The sequence below is a fragment of the Orbicella faveolata genome, unplaced genomic scaffold (assembly GCF_042242905.1).
Source record: "Orbicella faveolata isolate gen_17 unplaced genomic scaffold, um_ofav_v1 contig_34, whole genome shotgun sequence".
NCBI classification, from domain to species: domain Eukaryota; kingdom Metazoa; phylum Cnidaria; class Anthozoa; order Scleractinia; family Merulinidae; genus Orbicella; species Orbicella faveolata.
This window is the reverse complement of record NW_028301563.1, coordinates 15,960,355-15,982,500: the sequence shown is the minus strand read 5'-3', so window position 1 is coordinate 15,982,500 and position 22,146 is coordinate 15,960,355. Positions and strand designations below refer to the sequence as shown.

General features: G+C 41.0%; 3 protein-coding genes across 4 annotated transcripts; all 3 read left to right on the top strand.

Moving 5' to 3' along the window:
* The first annotated feature begins 3,060 nt into the window (after positions 1-3,060).
* LOC149105019 (uncharacterized) lies at positions 3,061-6,127 on the top strand. Its single transcript, XM_089271071.1, has 9 exons — positions 3,061-3,863; positions 3,954-4,057; positions 4,295-4,404; positions 4,523-4,596; positions 4,683-4,789; positions 5,146-5,241; positions 5,376-5,468; positions 5,655-5,755; positions 6,028-6,127. The coding sequence occupies exons 1-9, from the start codon at positions 3,073-3,075 to the stop codon at positions 6,100-6,102; spliced, it is 1,551 nt and encodes a 516-aa protein (XP_089127197.1). The 5' UTR covers positions 3,061-3,072; the 3' UTR covers positions 6,103-6,127.
* A 2,617-nt stretch (positions 6,128-8,744) lies between these two features.
* LOC149105018 (uncharacterized) lies at positions 8,745-10,251 on the top strand. The gene is made up of 2 exons (XM_089271070.1): positions 8,745-8,807; positions 9,092-10,251. The coding sequence occupies exons 1-2, from the start codon at positions 8,745-8,747 to the stop codon at positions 10,121-10,123; spliced, it is 1,095 nt and encodes a 364-aa protein (XP_089127196.1). The 3' UTR covers positions 10,124-10,251.
* A 3,855-nt stretch (positions 10,252-14,106) lies between these two features.
* On the top strand, positions 14,107-19,117 carry LOC110042865 (putative N-acetyltransferase camello). Of its 2 annotated transcripts, none has more exons than XM_020748247.2 (2): positions 14,107-14,582; positions 17,233-19,117. In XM_020748247.2, the coding sequence occupies exon 2, from the start codon at positions 17,236-17,238 to the stop codon at positions 17,950-17,952; it is 717 nt and encodes a 238-aa protein (XP_020603906.2). In that variant the 5' UTR covers positions 14,107-14,582; positions 17,233-17,235; the 3' UTR covers positions 17,953-19,117. The 2 variants fall into 2 exon arrangements, with proteins under 2 accessions (XP_020603906.2, XP_020603907.2); XM_020748248.2 differs by having other exon boundaries at positions 14,108-14,524.
* The last annotated feature ends 3,029 nt before the right edge of the window (positions 19,118-22,146 follow it).

The following is a 22,146-nucleotide window of genomic DNA, read 5'->3' as shown; positions in this document are numbered from 1 at the left end:
GTAATCAATTAATATCTGCTTTTTTTGGTTGCTCGGTTACTTTAGAGTGAAAGCAAGCATTGTAAAAGAATTTGACAATAGCGTGGGCTAATTTTTCTTTCAAGTCTATTGAACGCGTTCTGTCACCAAGTGAACTTCAACAGCAAAAGGTGACCAGTTCGAACCACACTCAATATATAGTGAATGAAACGCAGCTCCAACTATCCATGGAAATATAAAAGAGGCCTAGTTTGTCTCTCGAATGTAATAAATAGTGAATCGTCTTCACGTAGGTTCAGTTTTTTCCACTTTAGCATTGAAATGCTACTATCGCTCCTTTTCCTTTTGGCAGGAATACGGAGCGGGACAGGGACGGGGAGAGAGAGCGACGATGGGTAGGGGGTAGGGAAGGAGAGAGGCGAAGGAGGGGGAGGGGGGGAGGAGGAGAGGAGCTGTCTGAAATAGTTATATTTGGACCAATTGGCATTTACCTAGTTTACATTGCATTTGAAGAAAGTGCGGCTTTATTACGAAATAGGAAGCGAACTAAGATGTTAGTCCTTAAAAGGGACAAGTATATGTATTGGTTTCATTTTGCCAGTTCTGATTTAGTTTCTCATATTATGATTTAAAAAAATGAAAATAAATTACAATATTTAGAGAGGAAGCCACATCAGCCATAGTTAGTTTCCATGTGGCTCCTCTATCCCGGTCGAAATTCAAAGTGTTGGTTTTTGGGGAGGGAGGAAAACCGGAGAACTCGCAGAAAAACCCTCGGAGCAAGGAGCAAGGCGCGAACCAACAAAAAACTCAACCCACATATGGCACCGGGCCGGAATCGAAAGGCAAGCGCTCTCACCACTGCGCCATCCTTGCTCCTCGCAATTTTTTCATTTTGTGTAATCCAGACATAACACGATTCCAAATTCCAGTGGCGGATCTAGGGGAGGGGCTCGAGGGAGGGGCCCGGGGAGCCCGGGTACCCCCGTTATTTTGGGTGGAAAAAGAAGAAATCACAGAAGGAAGAAAAGCCGGCAGGGCAAGCAAAACAAAACCACCTTCCCCCCCCCCCCCCCCCCTCCCTTTAGCTCAAGGTCTGGATCCGCCACTGAATTCCTCTACCAAAGTTGGAATGGAATGAAAAAGAACAAAAAACACAGAAGAACAAGCATTCAAATGACAGTGGCATCTATTGTACTGTTAAAAGAAGAAATTCGGGGTACGTAGCATATAACTGGTTCGACTGAAGGAGTTTATTCAAGTACTTGGTAGAAATCAGAGGAAGCTTTACCACAGGTGCTATTGTCAAAGATGATATTAATTTTACAAACCGGAATCAAATAAAGCAGTCAGCTCTTCAGAGGGGATCATATTCCAACATGAAGAACAGTTCTTTTTATTTTAATTATTATTTAATTAATCTGTCCCATTTTGGAGCAAGGAAAAATCTGCGTCAGCCAAAGTGACCCATTCTTACCACCGTATCATATCTTAGATTTTGTAGCATTTAGCGAACGCAAGAATGTCAACTACCTGGGTGGAATACTACTTCTTCGCAGGGTTATACCCCTGGCTTAGCCGCCACAATGTTATAAACGGTGCAGAGACAGTGAGAGTAAAGTGTCTGGCCAAGAACACGGCGCAACAGTCACGGCCAGAACTCGAATCCAAACCGTTCAATGGTGAGTCCTGCGCGCCAACAAAAAAGCCATCGCGTCTCCGATATCTTAGGGCTAAACACGGTAAAACATTATTAATCTAGTTTTGCTCTTGATGGAAGGCTGTTAATTTCCGTTTATTTAAAACAGAAATAAACTCTACCGGTCTACCGGTTAATGACTACTTACTGACTTTTCTTGCCTCTAGAGAACGTGTGTGCGATGTCCTGTCTTACCAAAATCTTAGGGCTCAGCTTTAAGTCCCAGGCTCACCTTGGAGTTACACACGCGAGCGGTGAAGAGCGAAGCGATCCGGCGGAAAATCTTCGCCTTATTGGTTTCAACAATAGTAAAAGGTAAGGTTTGAACCCTGGAGTCAGTAGTTCGTACAGTGTGATCGCATTAAACGAACCACTGGTTTCAACAATATAGATTGGTTTTATACATGTAGCAACTTTAAATTAACAGATAAAATTCCGAATTAGGTAATAACAGAATGAAACAAGAGGCCTAATTTTTCTTTCCAACGGTCAACGGTTGCGCTTATCACCTGAAAGAAAGTGCGCAACAAAAGATAATCAGTTTTACACCCTAGTATATACAATGCCACTTACGCAGAGAAAAGCAAAGGCGGAATGCAATACATTCGCTTGTCACTCTAAACGAATTTTTTACTTTTAATTTACATTTACATGGTCTGTATCAGTTGAATTGTTATACTGAAGGTTATTTTTCTTTGACTCTTAATTCATAACTTCTAACATTCATGTGTATTCATTTCTAACGCGTATTGATCAATTAGTGTTGGTAATTCCTAATATCGGCAATTATTCCACTTAGTATGGGTCATGGGATTGACGCCGAAAAAAAATCATACGAGATCAGTACGCCATTTCCTAGCTGCCTTTTGCCTCTTAGTTTCAAAACGAGGTCTCGCGCAAAACAGTTTCTTGTGATGAGTTTGATTTGCATTAAAATGAACTTATTTTTATTTTATTTATTTTATTTTAACAAGGACCCGCGCTATAAAAGGCATAGCTCCTCCCCCTCTTTGTCACGCAATCTTTGTTCGTAGTCCTAATCAAAGATGGCAGATTCAGTGAGGAAGATGCGGTAAACCCACTCTGCAATGGAACAAATAAAAACCTACACATTAAGAACTTAATGCGAGTGTAGAACCACCCAAATTGTGAATTTAAGTCAGGAATGTACTAAAATCCTGATCCTTCTAACGCTAATTGAAGAATTTGGCGAAGGAAATTTGAATTTCCCGCCTGTAACCGTCCCTGTCAATCCCTGAACATACGCACCCGCTCACAGACTCCTCGCAGACGATTCGTTGCTTTGTTGAGCCTTCAATATGCCTATGTCATCGTCTATGCAATATTTGGCATGCTCAAAAAAAGGGCATGATGTAATATATGCGTTTTTGGGAATGACGGTTCGGTTCATGGCGGAAGCCACAACTTCCACTTTGAATCGAGCTAGTTTGCACGCATTGTCTTTGCTTCTTAGGCGCTATTTTATCTTATCAACTATTTTTCGGTGCTTTGGATTTTTCATGGCGGAATCTTTCTCCAAGAAGCCCAAACTAATGCCTCCTCGTGCACAACGGATTAGGTACAGCATACAGCTTGAGGTTGAAGCGGGTATGGAGGAGCGTTTGGAGGGATTGAAAGCTAAAATTCAACGTGTTAAAAGTGCCTTACGTATAACCAGTCGTACACCAATGGGTAACCTTTTGATGATGGAACGATTGCTGAGCTCATTCGACGAGTTCGAACGAAGTCAGATGGTAATCACAGCCAGTCAATCTTTGTTTTTGTCAACGATACAACAGCCTTCGGCACAACCTTCGGCACAACCTTCGCCACAACCTTTTCCTTCGTGTTCGAAAAAAATAGATGCACAAACGCAAACGGATATCTCTGATCCGTATATTTTGGGTTACGGTGAAAATACAACCGGAAAGTTCGATATCCACACCCAAAGTACGGAGAACGAAGACTATTTTCTTTCATCCAACGATGCGGTGCGAAACCTCATATCTACAATGGCACAATATGGCGGAAGGTGTCCCTTATGTGGCTATCCTCTAGAGTTGCCATCGTTCGATGCGATAAAGCGTGGACATGTGGCGCTCGTCAGCGTGGGCTGCGTGGCCGGTCATTCCCTTCGATGGAATTCCAGCAGTATCATCGGCGGAAAGTACACAGCCAATTTGAGGTAAAAGTAAGTAATTTTTTTATATTTGAATTTCCGAAAATTTTGAACTTGACATTTGTGTAAGCTAACACTGCTGTCATTTTTGTTTAGGGTTTTACATGGATTTATCAGTTCTGGCCTTACCGAGACCCAGTATGTCAGTGCTTGTAAGGCAGCTCACATCGGAAATGTGGACGAGAGATACATTACTACCGGTATTACAATTTCTCTGAAATACAATAATCCTCTCTGACAATAGCAGTATTGTTATACTTTAGTTGGTGTACTACACAAAAATTCCCTATACTCATCAGTGATCATGCAATTTCTAGAAAAAGTGTCATAGAGTTTATTTCTTTTCATTGCCTTCTTCCTTGCCATGAGGGAACCAGTTATGCAGCTTATTTTTCTCTTGTGAACATACTTCAGTTGTTCTTTTTCCCTCTTTCCAGTATACACTTCTTTAGGATACAAGAATGCTGTGAAAGCCTGGTATGAGATAAAATTACAGGAAGCTAGGTCGGAAGCACAGCAGGATGCTCAATATCTTCTCCAAGGAGATGTATGTTTCCAAGGCATGATGCAGCCTTTCCGGGAATTTCTGCACTTTTTTGTTTTGTTTGTGAACTATTGATTCAATTAAATTTTATGGAATTTTGTTTCCTTCTTCATAAATTTAGATCATCATAACAGATGCTAGACATGATTCCAGCCGAGCTGCGCAGCACACCACAGTTTCTGCTTTATCTTATCAGTGGGGACTTTGAACTATAACCATCTCTGCTTGAATACAACCTAACATGTGGCATTGTTGATAATTCTCTTAATTTTTTTTTTCAGAAACAAAGTTATTTATTGCCTAAATTGGGATAAAGAAGATATGCCATCTGCAGCATCTCGAGAAGTACCCATGACTAAAGCAGTGATAGATTCTCTAACAGCTCTTGGTAAGTTGTAATGTTGATTTGATAGTGCACTCTTCCCATAAATGATAAGCACTTCATAATTAGATGTGGGATATGTCTGGCTTTTCGTAAATGATCACAGTACCTATATTTCTTGCCAGGATTTATCCCAAAAATATTGTGTGACTCCAAGATGTTGGAAGACTATATTTATTTTGAACAGGTGTTTGTCACACATAGAAAGGAGGGTTTCTCGCACTGGTTTCTTATGAATAATGTTTCATGAATATTATGCAAATACTACTTGTTTCACACATGTATAATCTGTGTGTTTTATGAAGTCTAAAAGCCTATGTTTCTTTGCTAAACTCTTGTATTGACCCTTGCAACACCTGTAGGTCATCGTGTTGGTGAAGTTGCACATGACTATGTGCTGGCATTGAGGCAGTGGCTTGCAACCAAAGGGATTAGAAACTCATATGACAGTTGGCATGGTAGGTCACCAACCAAATTACTAGGTTTCACTAGTAAGGATTAGCTTGTAATCAGCATCAAGCTAGTAGCTATGGTCTGTTTTAGTCTCTGTGATAAGGAATGGTAGTTCTTGTTTTCCTTTTCCTTAATAAAGGTGGGAAGGGTGTCAAGAAGGCCATCAAAAAGGTTGCCAGTGGGCTTGTTAGGGACTCAGAGAGGTCATGGTTTGCAGAGTTGTCTGACAAAGGTAATTATCCATTGTAGGATACAAACTGAAACTAACATAAGCTCTGCAAAGGCCCTCTTTGCATTCGAAGTGGCTTGTTTGTATGTCATATTCATCTTTGCTTAAATTGTGTGGTGCAAATCCTATGAATTACAGTACCGTTACTTGAAGTTAAAAAACCTTCTAAAAATGCCATTGTTTTGACAGTGAAGTGCACGAAGACGCATATCTATTATGCAATGAAGAATTGCAATGGTGATGCTGATGAGCTGAGGCGATACATAGTAAACATTGTAGACCATTACCAGGTAAAAGGGTTCACTAGGAACTTGTACGTTTGAATTGTTATCTTAATTTTCTGGGAACAAGAGATTATTTGCAAGGGCACAAGTAGATATGAGTGGTTAGTGGCTGTTATGACAATGTAAGTTTCTATTACCCTCACCCCACAGGTGAGCCCTTTACACCTTGTCATTAGCAAGGTTGTACAAGTTACTGATTCAGAATCCATGACTCTACATACTAAAAATTGTATAGATGATTGAATGGTTCTTCTATTCATTTTATCTGTGTGGTATAGGGGGATCATTCAAATTGCCATCAGGAGTCTCGGTGTCGTCAAGAAGGCTATGTATGCAGCAAAATTCCCATATGAAAAGGTCAGGAGTGCTAGCCGAAAATTTTGCATAAAAAGAAACCCTAACAGTTACCAAGACCCTATGTCGTGGGCGTGGCTTGCAATTCTTTTCACCCTCAAGAAGTACCAATTGTAAGACAACCCATTGTGTCCTGTCAAATTTTTTTTGGCTCATTAACCTAAAAGGTATTGCAAAAGTTCCCGATGTGGACCTTTTGAGGCTGAACACCCTAAGATGAACCGAAACTACTTTTTTAACCCCAAAAAGGTATGATGAGCACCCCTATCCTTTTTACATGGGAGTCCCCCCCACCCCAGGTTAGCTCCCTTTCTTGAAAAATAGAAATTAAAGCTAACTGAAGAAAGCAGCAATGGACAGTTGCATATGAAGTACATGACCTGTCCTTGGTTGCTGTGGTATGTATTATTTTCCTGTTCTATTTCAATTTTTTAGAATGAGAATGTGCTGCGTGAAGCCACATCTGAACAGTACTATCAAACCAGTCGCCAACCGGACAGAATTGCCCCACACAGGGTACTGTCAGATAAAACCTACGAGTTCAAGGATGGCATATGGACAACTTTTTATAATTCATTGTAACTCAGTCCGTTGCTTGAAGGCTGACGAGTGTAAAATTAGAATGCTGTAGTTTTAGATGCCGTGCAAAACTGTGTATCAAGAAAAAAAGAAGTACTCTTGCAGAAGTTGTTGACACTGTACTGAAAAACAAGAAAGGTTCACCATGTCAACTAACTGTTAAACTGCGTTGATTTATTGGGCTGGAAGCGAAAAGTGAGGTCTATCCATGATGAAACTGACGCTCACAAGAAAGAGCTTGCTTGCTAATGTCGCTTCTCACGAACGACGATGCCCTTGATAGGGGACGTTAGGGGGGTTAGGCCACCTATCACGAACGTCCTTTATCACGCAATGTGGCATAACCTCTCTAACGTCGTCAATAAGGCAACCCAGTTGTTGTTTTTTTTCCAGATACGTTGGGTTGTCCCAAAGCCCGTTGTCCTTGAGGGTCTTCCAATACCACTTACAGTCTTTTCGCCTTTTTGTGTGGTTGGTTATGCCTGCATCACATCTTCCGTTTGGTTTGAATTCAGAAGATGTGATGCACGGAGCCCGGAGACAGAAGTCACAGGTTGACTCTGGAACTTGGGGCGGCGCAGCTACGTTGGACTCATTGTTGGCGAAAATAGCAACGGCCTCGTCGTTTCTTCAAGGAAAGAGACGAACAGGTGATGGCCGTAGTGGTTCTTCATCGATTGGTACGGCAAAGCGCTTCCTCGCTGTAGGGGACCGTTCATTTTTTATGAGGGAGGGGGGGCTGGTGGGATTTGGGAAGCACCATTTAAAAATCGCATGACCCCCCCTCAGCTTACCAATTTTTTCGCATGGCCCCCCCCTTATAGCGGTCGTTTTTTGGGATGACCCCCCCCCCCCACAAAAAAAAATTGAACAAACAATATTTAGATTTCAACTTTTATCATATTTCTCTATTATCCCCCTACTTCACGTTATTGTGCTCACTATGAAGACAATATTGACAATCCCTCTACTACAGAGAGCTGTTGTTTAAAAAACAAATCAAAAGAAAGAGAAGTCAATTTCGGATCTCCTAGTTATGGCTCGCCCTGAGCGTGTGGCATTTGGCCTCTCATTGGCATCTTTCTCATCCGAATTGATGAATGCAAGAATGACATCACTTGAGTCATCTTTTCCCCCAGAGTCAATGGCATCACTGTCATACTCATCATTGTCACTTTCATCCGTTTCACTGCTGTCAGCACTTGTCCTGTTGTCATTTTGGGTCAATGTCCTTGCATTTCTCAGTGTTGGCTGGCCAGCTCTGAGAGGACTCTTCTGCTGCAAACATGAATGTCTTACAATTGCCTTTACTTTCTCACTCTTGCTGCTTTTCAAATGCTGCTTCAGCCCGTGGTGGTTCAAGTACTTGTTTAGTTCTGGAACACGTAGCTTTTTAAGCTTGGTTAGATCTTCGCACAACTCAGTCCAAGGATAATCCTCATATGATTTATCTTTTGCGTCCCTACTTAACTCTGCCTTTTCTTCTGCTCTCTTTTTCCTTTTAAATTCCAGCACTTCAAGATGCTGAAGATAATCCACCACAAACTTTGATTTGACAATAAACTTATCTGCAAATAGAGCAACGCTCTCTGGGTCAGATAAAACCAGCCTGCCACCTCCATGCTCTTTCTTCGCTTGGACCCTCGGCTGCCAGTCATCTGGATCACACCCTTCTTTTGGGGTCTTCTGGTAGGAGAGGTAGGGGTATTCCGGTAGGCAGGAATGGTCAGGAACTGGTTTAGGGTATCTTTCTATGGGTGGTCCAGTCCATTTACAACAAAAAGAACAACTTTCTCCTACCTTTTCTTGACAGGACAACTTTAGAAACTCCCTGTTGTTCTCCCCCTCCTCATAGTGCTCATTCATAAACTTCTCAATCTTACGGAAGTAACAGTGGCCTGGAACAGAGTCTTTCCTTGCTCCTGCATTGTGATACTGAACCAAGTACGAAGTGTTGTGAAAAAACTGGAAATCTGTTGATGTGTTGTGTGAAACACATTCTTACATTTAATTTACAGATGTCTTTATTTGGAAGGTTTTTACCTCTACTCTAGTGATAGGCATGTATGAATGTTGCCCTGTGCAGGTAAAACAGAAAGCTGTTGAAGTACAAGAAGATGAGCCGGTAAGTGTTAATTTCTTGTCAGTGTTCCAATTTTTATCTGGACATTAAAAACGCATGTATGCTTCACTTTTATAATGAGAAACGTCTGTATTTTCCTATTGTAAAGATAGCACCTAAAACTGTTTGAACATTTTTAAAATAGTATGTGTCTTTTAATATATCGTTTGACTTAGGTCTACATTTCACTACACGAATACAACATTAAATGGTTACACGAACCATGATCATTCGATAATATCAGTTCAATATAATAAATAAAAAAATCGTCTTTCCTTTTCTGGTAGGTCACTAGTTCCTCCTCTGCTGATGATACAACGATACCTCAGGGTCTCCGGAAAACAAGCCTTGGCTACATTGTTAATCCAATCGGGAAAAGAGCGCATTACTACATGAGCATCATGAAAGAGGCTCATTCCAAAATGCGCAATAATGGCGAAAGCGACGAGTCATTTAAGAAAAGGTTTACAGCTGAACGATCCAGGCAGTTTGACATCTTACAAGCAAAAGAAGCAATCTTTCTAATTGCGGATGGCTGTTCAGAAAGGGCGAGTGAGTTTTCCATGCCAGGGTACTGGTTGAAGCCCAGTGATGGAAGAAAACTGAACTTCTCCATCAAAGAGCACAGAGCAATGGTGGAAAAGTTGAATGCCATATTGAAAGATGTAAAGGAACACGATTCCACACTCTTTCAGTCCAATGGGCTTGCTTTAAAGCAGGGCGAAGAATTTGCCCACAGTTTTAATGTAAAACAGATCAAATGTATAGAAGCTAAGTTGACGAAGGTCACCCAGGACATGGAAGCACTAGAAAATAAGAAGAGCAATTATAACAGCATATTCAAGGGCATACTCAAACAGCAAATCAACAAAAGGAGAAGGAAAAAAGAAAACCGCAGAAAGTCAAATGAAAGAAAGAGGAAGCGGACTGAAAACAACCTCCAACGAGTTTATGGAATCTGTTTTGGAAACCCGCTAGGAAATAATCTTCCACAATGCCTTGTGTACCCTCCAAGAACGGCCGTCCCGGAAGAGTGTATTAAAGTTGAGGATGTTGCCACGTCGTTATTTAGAAGAGATGGGCCATACATCGCACAGCTCTTGGAAGGGAATTATTTTACCAATGCTGCAAGAAGCAGAATCGCCACCAATCTTGAGCAGGAAGTCAGAGATTATGTTTACACCTTCATGTACCCTGAAGAGTACACTCTGACGGAAAGCATTCCTGCTTCTTGTAGCATTGGTGAAAGAGACTCCCATAGCAGCACAAGCGGCGACGAAGAACTCGACGACAGCGAAGATGAAGATGAGTGCCAGTGAAAGTTGCATTCGAAAATAACAGTGTTAAATACTTCTTTTCAGTAGCTACAAATGCTTTTTGTCGCCAAACGTTTTTTTAAAGCAGTAGGAAAGTTTGTAATAAATTTGTATCCTGCCTTCTATGTTTATTCTGTAGCAATTTTTTTGATATTCAAACATTCCATTTTAAAGTTTTACTAAAATATTTCACGTGCCCCCCCCTTTTTCCCTTATTTTTTTGGGATGGCCCCCCCTCGAAAGCCATTTTTTTTCGCATGGCCCCCCCCCCCCAAATCCCACCAGTCCCCCCTACCTTATAAAAAATGAACGGTCCCTAGAAAAAAAAAAAAAAGTTTAGAATAAAAATTCGGATGGAAGTGAACAGGGGCAACTCAAGGGTAAGTACAATGAGTCATACACACAACCTCTTATGATAATCCCAAATTGTTACAGGGAAATCAACTTACATGAAGGGAATTGTTCAAGATTGCATATCAGTCCTGGAAATATCCACTTGATCATATGTAGTTTATGTGATACATATCAATGGTACAACTCTATGACAACTGGAGACCATGTCATAATCTTTGGGAAACTAAACCAAAAATTTCGAAGCTGTTCCCTTGCTATAAACAATTCGGCCCGAGCAGAAATTCCCACTACTCTAAGAAAAGTACATGAACGGATACAAATCCACATTGAATGTTTTAGGTGTCGCCGGAAGCAGGATGATGTAACCTTCGACACCGAGGAATCAAGTTCCATTTGTTATCACTGAGAAAAGGCGCGCAATTCGAAAACTGTTGCTCCATCAAAACGGTCAAATTATTATCAAAGAGTTTTTCTGCTTTTTGTCGCTGGCTGAAGTCTTTCCTGCAATCTTCGAGAAGCCGAGTTTGTGAAGGTTGTAAATAATAAGTTATAAGTTGTAAATGGTGCGTTAGAACTGTAGTCTACTAACCGTTTCCACTTTGGATGCGTCGTATGGACACAACTTCGCAGGCCACCTCTGGAATTCCTTGACGTATGAAGGTAACAAAGACATTCGTGAAATACAGCTCTAGAGGCTAACAAACGATACAGAGAGAATCGATGTAACAGAAAAAAAATATTTACTTACCTGCACGCGTTTTCCATTGGCATTATTTTCAGCTCCACGCAACATTGTACAGACTCGTTCCACGCGTCAGATATTTCGATTTAAAAAAAAAATAGTTACGGAATGACGGCCTTTATTAGTCTTGTAAGCACTGTGCGCAGCACTAGTAGCAGATATGAGACCTCCGTGCGTATCGCGCGAACCGGAGATGTTGACAGCTCCGTGTCTAGAGTGAAATGACTGACTGCTCGCCCAGTCCAAGGCTCCTTATATAGCGCGGGTCCTAGTTTTGGATGAAACGCATTTCCATAACAACGGTTTCGCACGAAGACTCGTTTTGACAAAGAGGCAAATGGGCAGCTCGAAAATGTCGAAAACTGGACTACACAGGCTGCAGTAAGGTGCAAACCCTAACAGCAAATCTAAACCTACTACAGTCGCCGAACATTTCCTGTCCTCTCCTAACTACACCGCTAACGACATGCAATTAATCCCCATCGAAAAAATCGTTTCTAACCGAGACTCTATCCGTAAGGCCAGGGAAACGTTTTTAATTCAAAAAGGCAGAACAATTGATCCTAATGGTCTGAACATCCGCGAAAAAACGTATTAATTGTTTCCATTTGTTTTCTTTTATTATGTTCTTTTATCATGTTATTTTATTTTACCGTATGCTAATCTTTAATTTACACTATCAATTACTTTTGCGTATTTCCGGTATTACGTAAATATCGGCTACATAAAAACACGTACCAATGTAAAATTTTCCATTGTACCTGAAGAAGGCTGGTTTGGCCAGCCGAAATATATTACACCTTCAAAAAATCATCCTACGTTGTGTCGATTTTTGCTTTTGTATTCTTCAGTAAGGCACATAATTTTTTTTTTCTCCTCGGATGACCGTCCCTGCGTCGAAAGAAAAGATGGTCGAATTTATGTGAGGGGAACATGTCACCTAACCAGTCTTCAAGGTGTTAGCCATGCATATGAGAGCCACTATCGACATTAGCACCAGAAAAACCGTGGCAATCGTTTGGCTGACACCTAGCTTCCTAGCAACGCAGACGCTCTTAGGGCTCGTCACACAAAGAGCGTCTGTGTAGAAGACTAGCTGACACCCAGCCGCTTTGTTCTTTTTAACTCCATGACCAGGTTAGAGATAGCCTGCCTAACTGGCGGGATTCGCGAGCGAGTGGTTTTTGGAAGCGGTAACGCCATCAGTTTTATTCTCTCCCTGCGGCCTGCAAGTGAGTCGCGAGAGGCGAAGTCAACTCTGCTCTTCACCAATCTCCTCGCGTCTTAGCCACTCGCGTTGACGCGCGCCGCCGCCGCCAAAAAAATGCTCGCGCGGGCGAAATCCCGCCAGCTACGCAGGCTTGACAGAGAGTATAAGAAGGACGCAATGCTCTGCTCGTTCAGGCATACATGGGCATAAAAAAATATATAGAGCTTTAAAAGCACGATCCCTTCTCTACTCTTATGAGCTCAAGATTTCGAGAGGTGATATACTCTTTTTGTTTTTTTGTAAGAATATTGTTTTTCTGGCCCAGGCTGTATATTCTTATTTTTCTGCCAATTTTTGACGTTTCCGGTTTAGGCTATGTAAATTGATGGTGTTGAAGAAGTTTTGGGGACAGACTGCTAGTCTGAATTTCAGCCGTCTCTTCCCTTTACCCAGAGGGGGCGCCCTTCGGGGTAGAGGGAAGAGACGGCTTAAATTCAGACTACCAGACTGCAGGCCATAAATCCTGATATGACACACATAACCTCTTTTTTTTTTTTTTTTTTTTCTTTGACGCCTGGTTTTGACGTTGAGAGAAAGGAAGAATTTTATACGGTTTCGTTAAAAAAATGCAATTGTATTGTATGTACAATTTTCGACTCTCAAAATTTTATCACTTGCAAAATCTCATCCTCGGGTGTATTCTTAAAATATTCTTAAAATTCCGCAAATTTCAGCCTCGATATTCGTACGGTATAGTCTTAAAAAAAGATGTTAAGCTGCTTAGGCTGAATCAACTATTGATCACTTCTTATTGTTTTTTGTTTTAGAATTCTGGCTACAATTCCTTCAAATAACGATTTTAACATTTTGTAGCTAAGGGCTCCCGGAGGAACTCCCATATAAAAATTAAAAGGACGGGGGTGCTTGTCGAAAATTTTGAAAAGAACCCCTAAAAGGTACCAAGATCCTGTTTTGTGGGCGTGGCTTGAAAAGAAAAACCAATTCTAAAGTATTAGATTATCTCCTGTCATATTTAAGAGGTACTAAAACCGCGTTCTTAACCCCTAAAAGGAACGAAAAGCACCCCGTCCTTATTATATGGGAGCCACCCCCACCTAGTTTCCTCCGCAGCCGTTATTAGGGTCGTCACGCAACAGTGGGGGAGAAGCGTTGCGTGACGACCCTAACAACGGCTGCGAAGGAGACTACCCCCCCCCCCCTCCCCTTCCCGGGAAGTGTTGAGCTGTGTTGTCATTTTTGGCTTAAGAGTTAATGTTTACGTAACGGGAGGAACGGTTTCATCTCGTTAACGGTGCAGTTGGTCTAGATGGCAGATCAGGCGGATTAGCGGGGCAGACAACGAAACGCGATACACGAGCGCGGAGCGCGACCACACGCGGAATCGCTGCATGTTTCTCGCGGGGCCTGGCTAATGTTCGGCCAAAAAATTACAAAGCTGATAATTTTACTATTAAAGGTTTCCTCACATAAGGCAACCATACAGGTGTATTGTGTCTATTCCTATTGAAAACTCAAACAACAAACGCACACAGACTCAATCAGGCTAAAACAGTACAAGCGCCGGGCATGTTGATCCTTCGCTTGGTCTCGTCGATGGACTTGATGTGAACAAATCGTCGAAATCGGACTTTACCCATGTTTACCACAAAAGTTATCACCCGAAGAGTAAGAAAATCTGGATAGGATTTAAGTCACGTTTTTCCCTCGTGGTTTGCGACAACAACACAAGAACTCGTCATGTGGTTTTCATCATCCCACTATGAGCCCACGCTGTCTCGTCTGCGGTCCATCAATGAGTAAACACAATTTACATATCTTTATATCTTCTTTGTCCGCCTTTTATGACGAGTTCAAACGGAAACTACAAATTTATAAGCCAGGGTGCAGCCAGGCTGCTCTGTGCCAAGCCTTAAAAAGCTTTGTCTAGAAGGTAGCTGTCTGCACTCGTCTGTGAACATCGCCGGCCAACGTGGTGAAAACCTTCGATGGTGGTGGACCAGTTTCGAATACACGGACCGGCGTTTCAGCGACAATCTTGACAGATCATTTGATGCTCTGATATTTCTTCATTTGGAAAGTGAATTGCTACTTTGGCTTTGATATTTACTTGAGGGCCCTTTTGGAGAGCTATACAGGTAGAAAATTCGTTGTGGCTAGCCGTTGTTGGTGATTTGCTAAATGTACAAATTGCGTAATTCACCGTAGTACACAAACTTGTACACTATCATTGTATAATCGGAGAGGTTTTTTTTTTAAATGTAGCTGTGTTTAGTCTGGCAGGCACAGTGTTTGCTTTTGTTTTTGCTTGATTGAGCGGTTTATTTCGCTTTAAAACATCATGTTTTCATTGAGCTTCGACTGATGCCGGTAAATGGCCGAAATAGTACCAAACACTGAATTTTCTTCGCTCAGGGAGCAACTCGTACGCTAGGACAATTAATCCTGCGATCTTTTCACTTATAATTGCCTTTGCTTTTCGCCAGGACTAGTAGGGATTTGAAGTTTTCGGTTGCTAAGATTGCAGCTAAAACCTTAAATTTGTCGAGAGGCTTTGGCGTTCAAGGTAGAAGACAACAAGAGGCGATTGTTTGTGGGAATTATTCAGAAATGATTATCATGTGTCAGAAGCACTGTGTCTAAATTTAGTGTCGTTAATGAACCGGTCACTTGAACGTTGATCCCGTTTAAGATGTGATGCCTTGATCAAATAGCAAACTACGCGTTTTCTTACATAAATATCATTTTCCAGATTCCACATGAACATATATGAATTTATAGAACCAACAAAACCTTTTGTTTCGTTTCATTTCCAGTGGTGATCATCGTTCCGGTTGCTTGCTTAAACATTCTAAGTTTTATCCCGTGTTTTGGCCTCAAATTTGTCTACTCTAGCAACTTGCCAGCGAGGATGCGCTAGCGGTAATGAGAGTAGTAGAGTCCGGGGAAAAAAAGCTATATTTTCATTTTGGCTTGAATAATAGGAAATATGAAAAAAATATTTCATGATCAGACTTTTCCATTTAGGAAACTAAAAGAGTTTTATCATATCAAGCAAATCCCAGCCGGAAAATAAGGTTCAGAAGTAATCTGCATACAATACCCTTGTAGGCTGCATATCGAATGTTCATCCATGAATGGAATTTCACTCCTGTACTGAGCAATGTAGCAACAGTTAGTAAGCAGTTCACCACAGTCAGGAAAAAATAGCTTTCACTGGTCACCACCACTGACAAATGATGCAGCACAACGAGATTTGTTCCACAAATTATCCAGAAAAATATCCAGGTTAATTGGTTATAGACATTTAAATTCGTATGTTAGCTCATAAAGCATTTCCCCAATCTCTAGCTCTTTCACAAATTGGATGTGAAATGATTTAAATTACTAAAGTTAAGCAGATGTAAGTTCATACCTAATCTTCAAGTCACTTGAAACTTCCTTTAAAAGGCCTTAGAGTGGCTCGACATATTTAAAGGAGCCTTCCCCAGTGTGTATTATTTTTAAAGCTGTTAATACTGGCACTTGAGCAAAAGTGTGTCATATGTTATATAACTGAGCTGTAAAAGCAAGATGTCTAGAAGTTCATGGTTTCTTTTCTTTTAAAATCATGGGGTATTAAGTTTTGCAAAGTTGTGGAAATTTGATGATTGCTTCATAATCAATGCACAGTCAGTTTATAAATACATTTGGATTCTCCAGCATATATATGTTTGAAAAATTACCTCACTAATTGTAGAGCCATATTTACGCTGTGTAATTTTTTTAAGCTCAGATTTGTAAACTTGGCCATTGTACGAATAACAAGGTGCTCTATTAATTCCAGTTGTTTGGATAGATTAAACCACATAATATCTAATATCTATAAAAAGAATGCAGAAGGAAAATGTAGCAAGATCTACATCAATTACTACTGCACTATTCGAAAGTGTTGTGATTTACTTTGTGTAAACAATAGAATGGAATTACATGTATGTCTGTTATACTCTGAAGTAACAATATAAGCGTAGCTAATTGGAGTGAACAGAATGCCATGTCATCTGATATCCGTCACCAATGATCTTAAGGACCTGAAAACTCCAGCAACATTTAAATCATACTTTTGTTTTCCTTTTATTAAAAAAAATCCTTTGTACATATATTTTTGAACTTTCAGCTTGTCCACAGGGGGTCAAAACACAGTGCCCTTCAAGTTCTATTCATATAAACACGTCAACCACTCAGGAATGCTTAAAAATAAATTGTCTAGTTACAGTAAATTACAGTTTAGTCTAACAAATGGAGGTTTTAAATGGAGACCTGCCAGCTAATCTATTAGCGCATGCTATTCAATAATCATGCAGGACAAAATGAGATGTGAGGTTAAGTCTGCATTCCAGTCCAGTGGCCCATCAGGCAGGCACTTATCTCCGGTTTTTGTAGCATGAAGCGACTAGGAGTATTTCTACATGTACTCTGCCCTTGATGGGGTGCTAGTCTATTACAGGCTTATCCGAGCATTAAATTTGCCGGTACCCATTTATACACCTGGGCAGAGAGGTACTTATAAGTGAGAGTAAAGTGTCTTGCCCAAGAATACAATGCAATGACCCATGCCAAGGCTTGAACCGGGGTACTGCGTGCACTGCACCTTCACAAAAGTACTTATTATGACCAAGGATTTTCTCATTGTGTGTGAGTTAATCAGACTGCCTGTATGGTGTATGGTTTTTTCCCACAAAGAAAATGTAGCCATAATTTGTGTTTCAGCAGCATCAAATGACCTAGTTTTAATTCCTTTGTCAACAGAATATGTTTACTGTCAATGATGGCAAAGGTGTTGTCCGAGCTGTAGTGCACAGGCCAAGAATAGAAGGATTGGAAATCCGTTCGTATCGCAGTTCGGATTATGTTGAATGCCGAGAGATATTCACAGAAGGCATGCAGCAACTCATCAACCTTGTCACGCATGTCGTCTTTCCAAGATTCTTGTGGTACTTAGCTGTAGTGACTGTCTTTGCAATTGCTGCATCCATTAAGTGGTCCCTTTGGATCTTCATTCTCTCTGTGTTTATTTCTATCATTCTGTTGGCTCTTTTGTATGTCGACGTCTACATTGAGTGCTGGAAGTTCATTAATGACTGCCTTAAAACGGATTTACTGGACATTGACAAGTCCTACATGTCAAACAAAGCCTCGCACATGTGGGTGGCCGACTGGAATGGGAAAATTGTGGGAATGGTTGGACTCATTCACAATGAAACCCACAAGCCAGGTGTAGCAGAGCTACAGAGAATGTCAGTGTCAACAACGTGTCGTAAAATGGGAATTGCCAGGAAACTCCTTGACCAGCTTATCGAGCATGCCAGAGAAGAAGGACTTGAGAAGATTGTCTTGACAACTACGAGTGCGCAAGGGCCAGCAATTGGATTGTACAAGAAATATGGTTTCAAACGTATGGACGTATTCCCTTACCCTCAAAAGATCCTTAAAGATCTAGAATACTGGTCGTTTGACCTTCAACTCTAATTTTAAACATTTCTGTGGAACAAATATCTGTGCTCTAACGTTGCATAGGGGACAAGGGAAGGTGGACTTCACTTGGTTTTTGTTGGGAGGCCCTTAAAAATGGTGGGATATTTTGAAAGAAACATTGTTACATGGGCATATGTCCAAAATTCAGTTAATTCCTTATTGGATATACCAATTGCTTTGTTCCCTAAAGATATCCATACCTCTCTTACTGCAGTTTTGTTTGATTTAACACCCCTCCCCCCCACCCCACCCCCACTTTGATAACTTAGTTTGACTTCAGACTGTCTGAAAAAATCTTTGGTGTTTTGCCCAAATCCTCCCACTGAGATTTTAATGGCCTTCCTTGGGTTGGGTTTAGATGTTCCCAGTTGGGACTGCACATTCTGCAGAAACAAATTACCACTATTTCCTATCACAAATAAAAATTAAACTCTTACCAGTGAGAGGCATGACGATCACCTCTATCACTTTTATACAAACTCCCCCCCCCCCCTTCCCATATTAGGGGGCAAGGGGACTGTACATCTGGGGTAAATAATTTTCTTTTCTCAGTACAAATAGTACTGTGAAAAAGTTGTGGTTTCAGAATTTAACTGAGCAGAAAATCACATGTAATAATGCTATTTCAAAGCCAGTGGTTTTCATAGCAGTATAGATAGCCTATACATGAAAGTTCTGTCCCCTTCCTAGCTGTCTCTGTCAGTCAAGATGTAACTGTAATATGCTCTAATAACATTTAAATAAAGCTGCAATAATTTGTAAAGTGTACATGTATGATAAAATCATTGTCGTAAGCTGAGGTTTGAGTAAATATATCATACCTTAGGTCTACATGTAGGCTACTGAACTTGGTAAAGTAATATTCTTTGCTAGAGGATGACTTATTAGTATCACTGGTAAAATGCATGTATAATTTTGGTGTAAATGGCATAATATGTCTTTTATACAAAGAGTCAAGTAACATATCTTTTGGTGAGCATGATTTGTAACTGAGAGAATGTTTTGCTCCAAAGAGTTAAGTGCAAAAAAGTTCTTAATGTAAATGATTTTATATAAATAATGTACTATATATATGCATCTGACTGTATATTACTTGATGATATTATCATTTCTAATTTTCTAACTTTTACTGAAATAACATTCTCTGACTTTTCCCTGATCATGAAGAATTTTTTTTCCCTAACCATTTATTTCTTGACCTGTGGTATCCCTTTTGGGCAGGACACTTCACTGTCCATCCATTTATATGAATACCAGCAAAATTAATGCAGGGGGTAACCCGATGAGGAATATTATCCTATCAGGGGGGGGGGGGTAGGGAGCTATAAAAATACTACTGGTCGTTTCATGTTATGGAAACCTGAGATAAGCACCAGCCCCGGGGGGGGGGGGGATCCCATATCAAAAGGTCGGGGATGCTCGCCACAAAATTTGAATTGACCCCTAAAAGGAGACCAATTTGGGCGTGGCTCAAGCTTTATTCACCCCCTAAAAGATATCACTTGAAACGTAATAGGCTCGAGGTGTACCAGCTGCTGTTCAGGAAAGGAGACAGGGCCAATAGACCGACTCGTGATGCCGCGCGCGGGAATCGAGCCTAAAAACAGAAATGAGAGCGTTTTATCATTATTTTTCCTAGAGTGCATCCTAAAATGTTTCACAGCTAAAAACGTAGTGGCGTTTCGTCATAAACACCCTAAGTGAGACCAGACTCCTTGATTTCTACCCCTAAGCGAGACGACGAGCATCTTCGACCTTTTCATATGGGAGTCCCTCACCAGGGGCATCTGCCTGATGGGCCACTAGGCTCGATCGGAAGAAGACTGTATACCTCCAGGTTGAAGAACATACTGCCTTGCAGGGGAAGCCCTCTGTATAGTCAGACTGTATAAGTACTCACCCCAGTCCCCTGGGTGGAAGCAAATCTCTATGTATTAGGACCAACTGAAGAAGGAACTGTTGGTGTCGGAAGAAAACTGATGAACCTGTGTGTTACACAGGGAAAGCTGCATTTTAACAACAGTTCAGTGCAACGGAGCTCAGAGAATCTGTGGACGTTCTCAACTTACTTAAAAACAATAACGTGGTGTCACTAAGTAAGTCCGTAAACTTCCATAGGAAACCAATTCCTCTCAAGATGTTCAAAATGACGGACTATCGTGTGACGTGAGTAAGATGGATTACGGACGAAGGCGGGTACAGCACACTAAGGCGAGTTACCTTTTTTTTCTCGCACTCCACGCTCACTCCTGCTCACTCTCGCACTCCACGCTCGCTGCTGCTCGTGTATCGCGTGCGCACTTTTCCCCATAAACGCTCTGCTTTCGCAGGCTAACGAAAACTGCGAAAAACGCGGGCTATATTTTTTCACATGCACTTTAAGCTTATATGATTTGCTCCTTTTAAAGGACTTACCGGTAGTGGTCGAGAGGAAACTGAACACAAACGGAACACACACACTGATACACAAAATTGTCCATTTTAATATAGCTCAAATCTCAAAAATAAATAAAAATAATAAAAACTAAAATTTCCAGTCATATTAAATTTCTTTATGAAAGAGTTAAATGAACCACTTTGTTTTGTTACCAGTCTTTCTTGATACTCTGTATCAAACTTCATTCTTTCTCGTCCAAACTTTGTTCATTTCAGTCCACTGACTTTTTAGAACTTTGTCAACAGCTGCCAGTTGAACACCGTGAACTACATCAGCAGATCCGTCAGATCATTGTATTGTTCATTCGTCGCTGTGATTTTCCACCTTCAAACAGTTCTTTATCTTGCCGTCTCCTAGGAACATATTCTTCCATTCCTCGGCCAACCAATACCTATCAAGATCCTTGGACATCCATCTTTAGCTATTTATTTACCTTGCTCACAGGCAAAGTAGATAAATAGCCAAAGATGGTTGTAAAGTTTTAAAGCCAAAGTTTGCGAAACATGGCCACGTGGCCATGCTCCGCAAATTAACATTATCTTATCCCTCCCGACCATACTCTACAAACATTCCTTTCTTTCCTCCATCGAAAGCCAATCATGACCCACGTACAACATTCCCCGGCCATTTTTCTACTCTATCCATTCTCTACAACCTTCCCTCCATCGAAAGCCAGTCATAACCCATGTACAACGTTCCTCAGCCATTTTTTTTACTCTATCCATCCTCTACAACCTTCCCTCCATCGAAAGCCAATCGTAACCCATGTACAGCGTTCCTCGACCATTTTTTTAACTCTGTCCATCCTCTACAACCTTCCCTCCATCGAAAGCCAATCAAAACCCATGTACAACGTTCCTCGGCCATTTTTTTTTTACTCTGTCCATTCTCTACAACGTTCCCTCCATCGAAAGCCAATCATAACCCATGTACAACGTTCCTCAGCCATTTTTTTTACTCTGTCCATCCTCTACAACCTTCCCTCCATCGAAAGCCAATCATAACCCATGTACAACGTTCACTGGCCATTTATTCTACTCTGTCCATCCTCTACAACCTTCCCTCCATCGAAAGCCAATCATAACCCATGTACAACCTTCACTGGCCATTTTTTCTACTTTTTCCATCCTCTACAACCTTCCCTCCATCGAAAGCCAATCATGACCCATGTACAACATTCCTTGGCCATCTTTTCTACCTTGTCCATCCTCAACAACCTTCCCTCCATCGAAAGCACATCATTACCCACGTACAACGTTCCTCGGCCATTTTTCTGCTTTGCTCATACCGACATACTCCACAAACATTCTTCCATTTGTCCATCGAAAGCCAATTATAACCCGTGTACCACCATCTTTGGCTCAACTGACTCCACTCCATGTAACCTTCTATCAGTGTATTTTCCTGCTCACTGTACTGTGTGATATATATTCTAGCCTGTTCAAAGTTCAAGCAGTACTCTTATCCACTGATGCTGATTAGCTCTTTTAAGTTGTTATCCACATCTTGTTTTCTGGTAGTTATGGTGTTCACTTGTCAATCTTTCACAGTCTTTAAATCCGTCAATAACAACTCTTCCCTTTCTACTGGTAACAGTGTCTCGTATTATTTTGCAACTTAATTTTGTGGTTCATTTCCTTATTACGCATGCACAGGACGCAGTATTTTTTCTGCACTGCTATTTTCATTAAAAAAAAATATTTTTCAAATTAAACAAACGAAAAATGAAAAGACCCTCCCTCCCCCCTCCC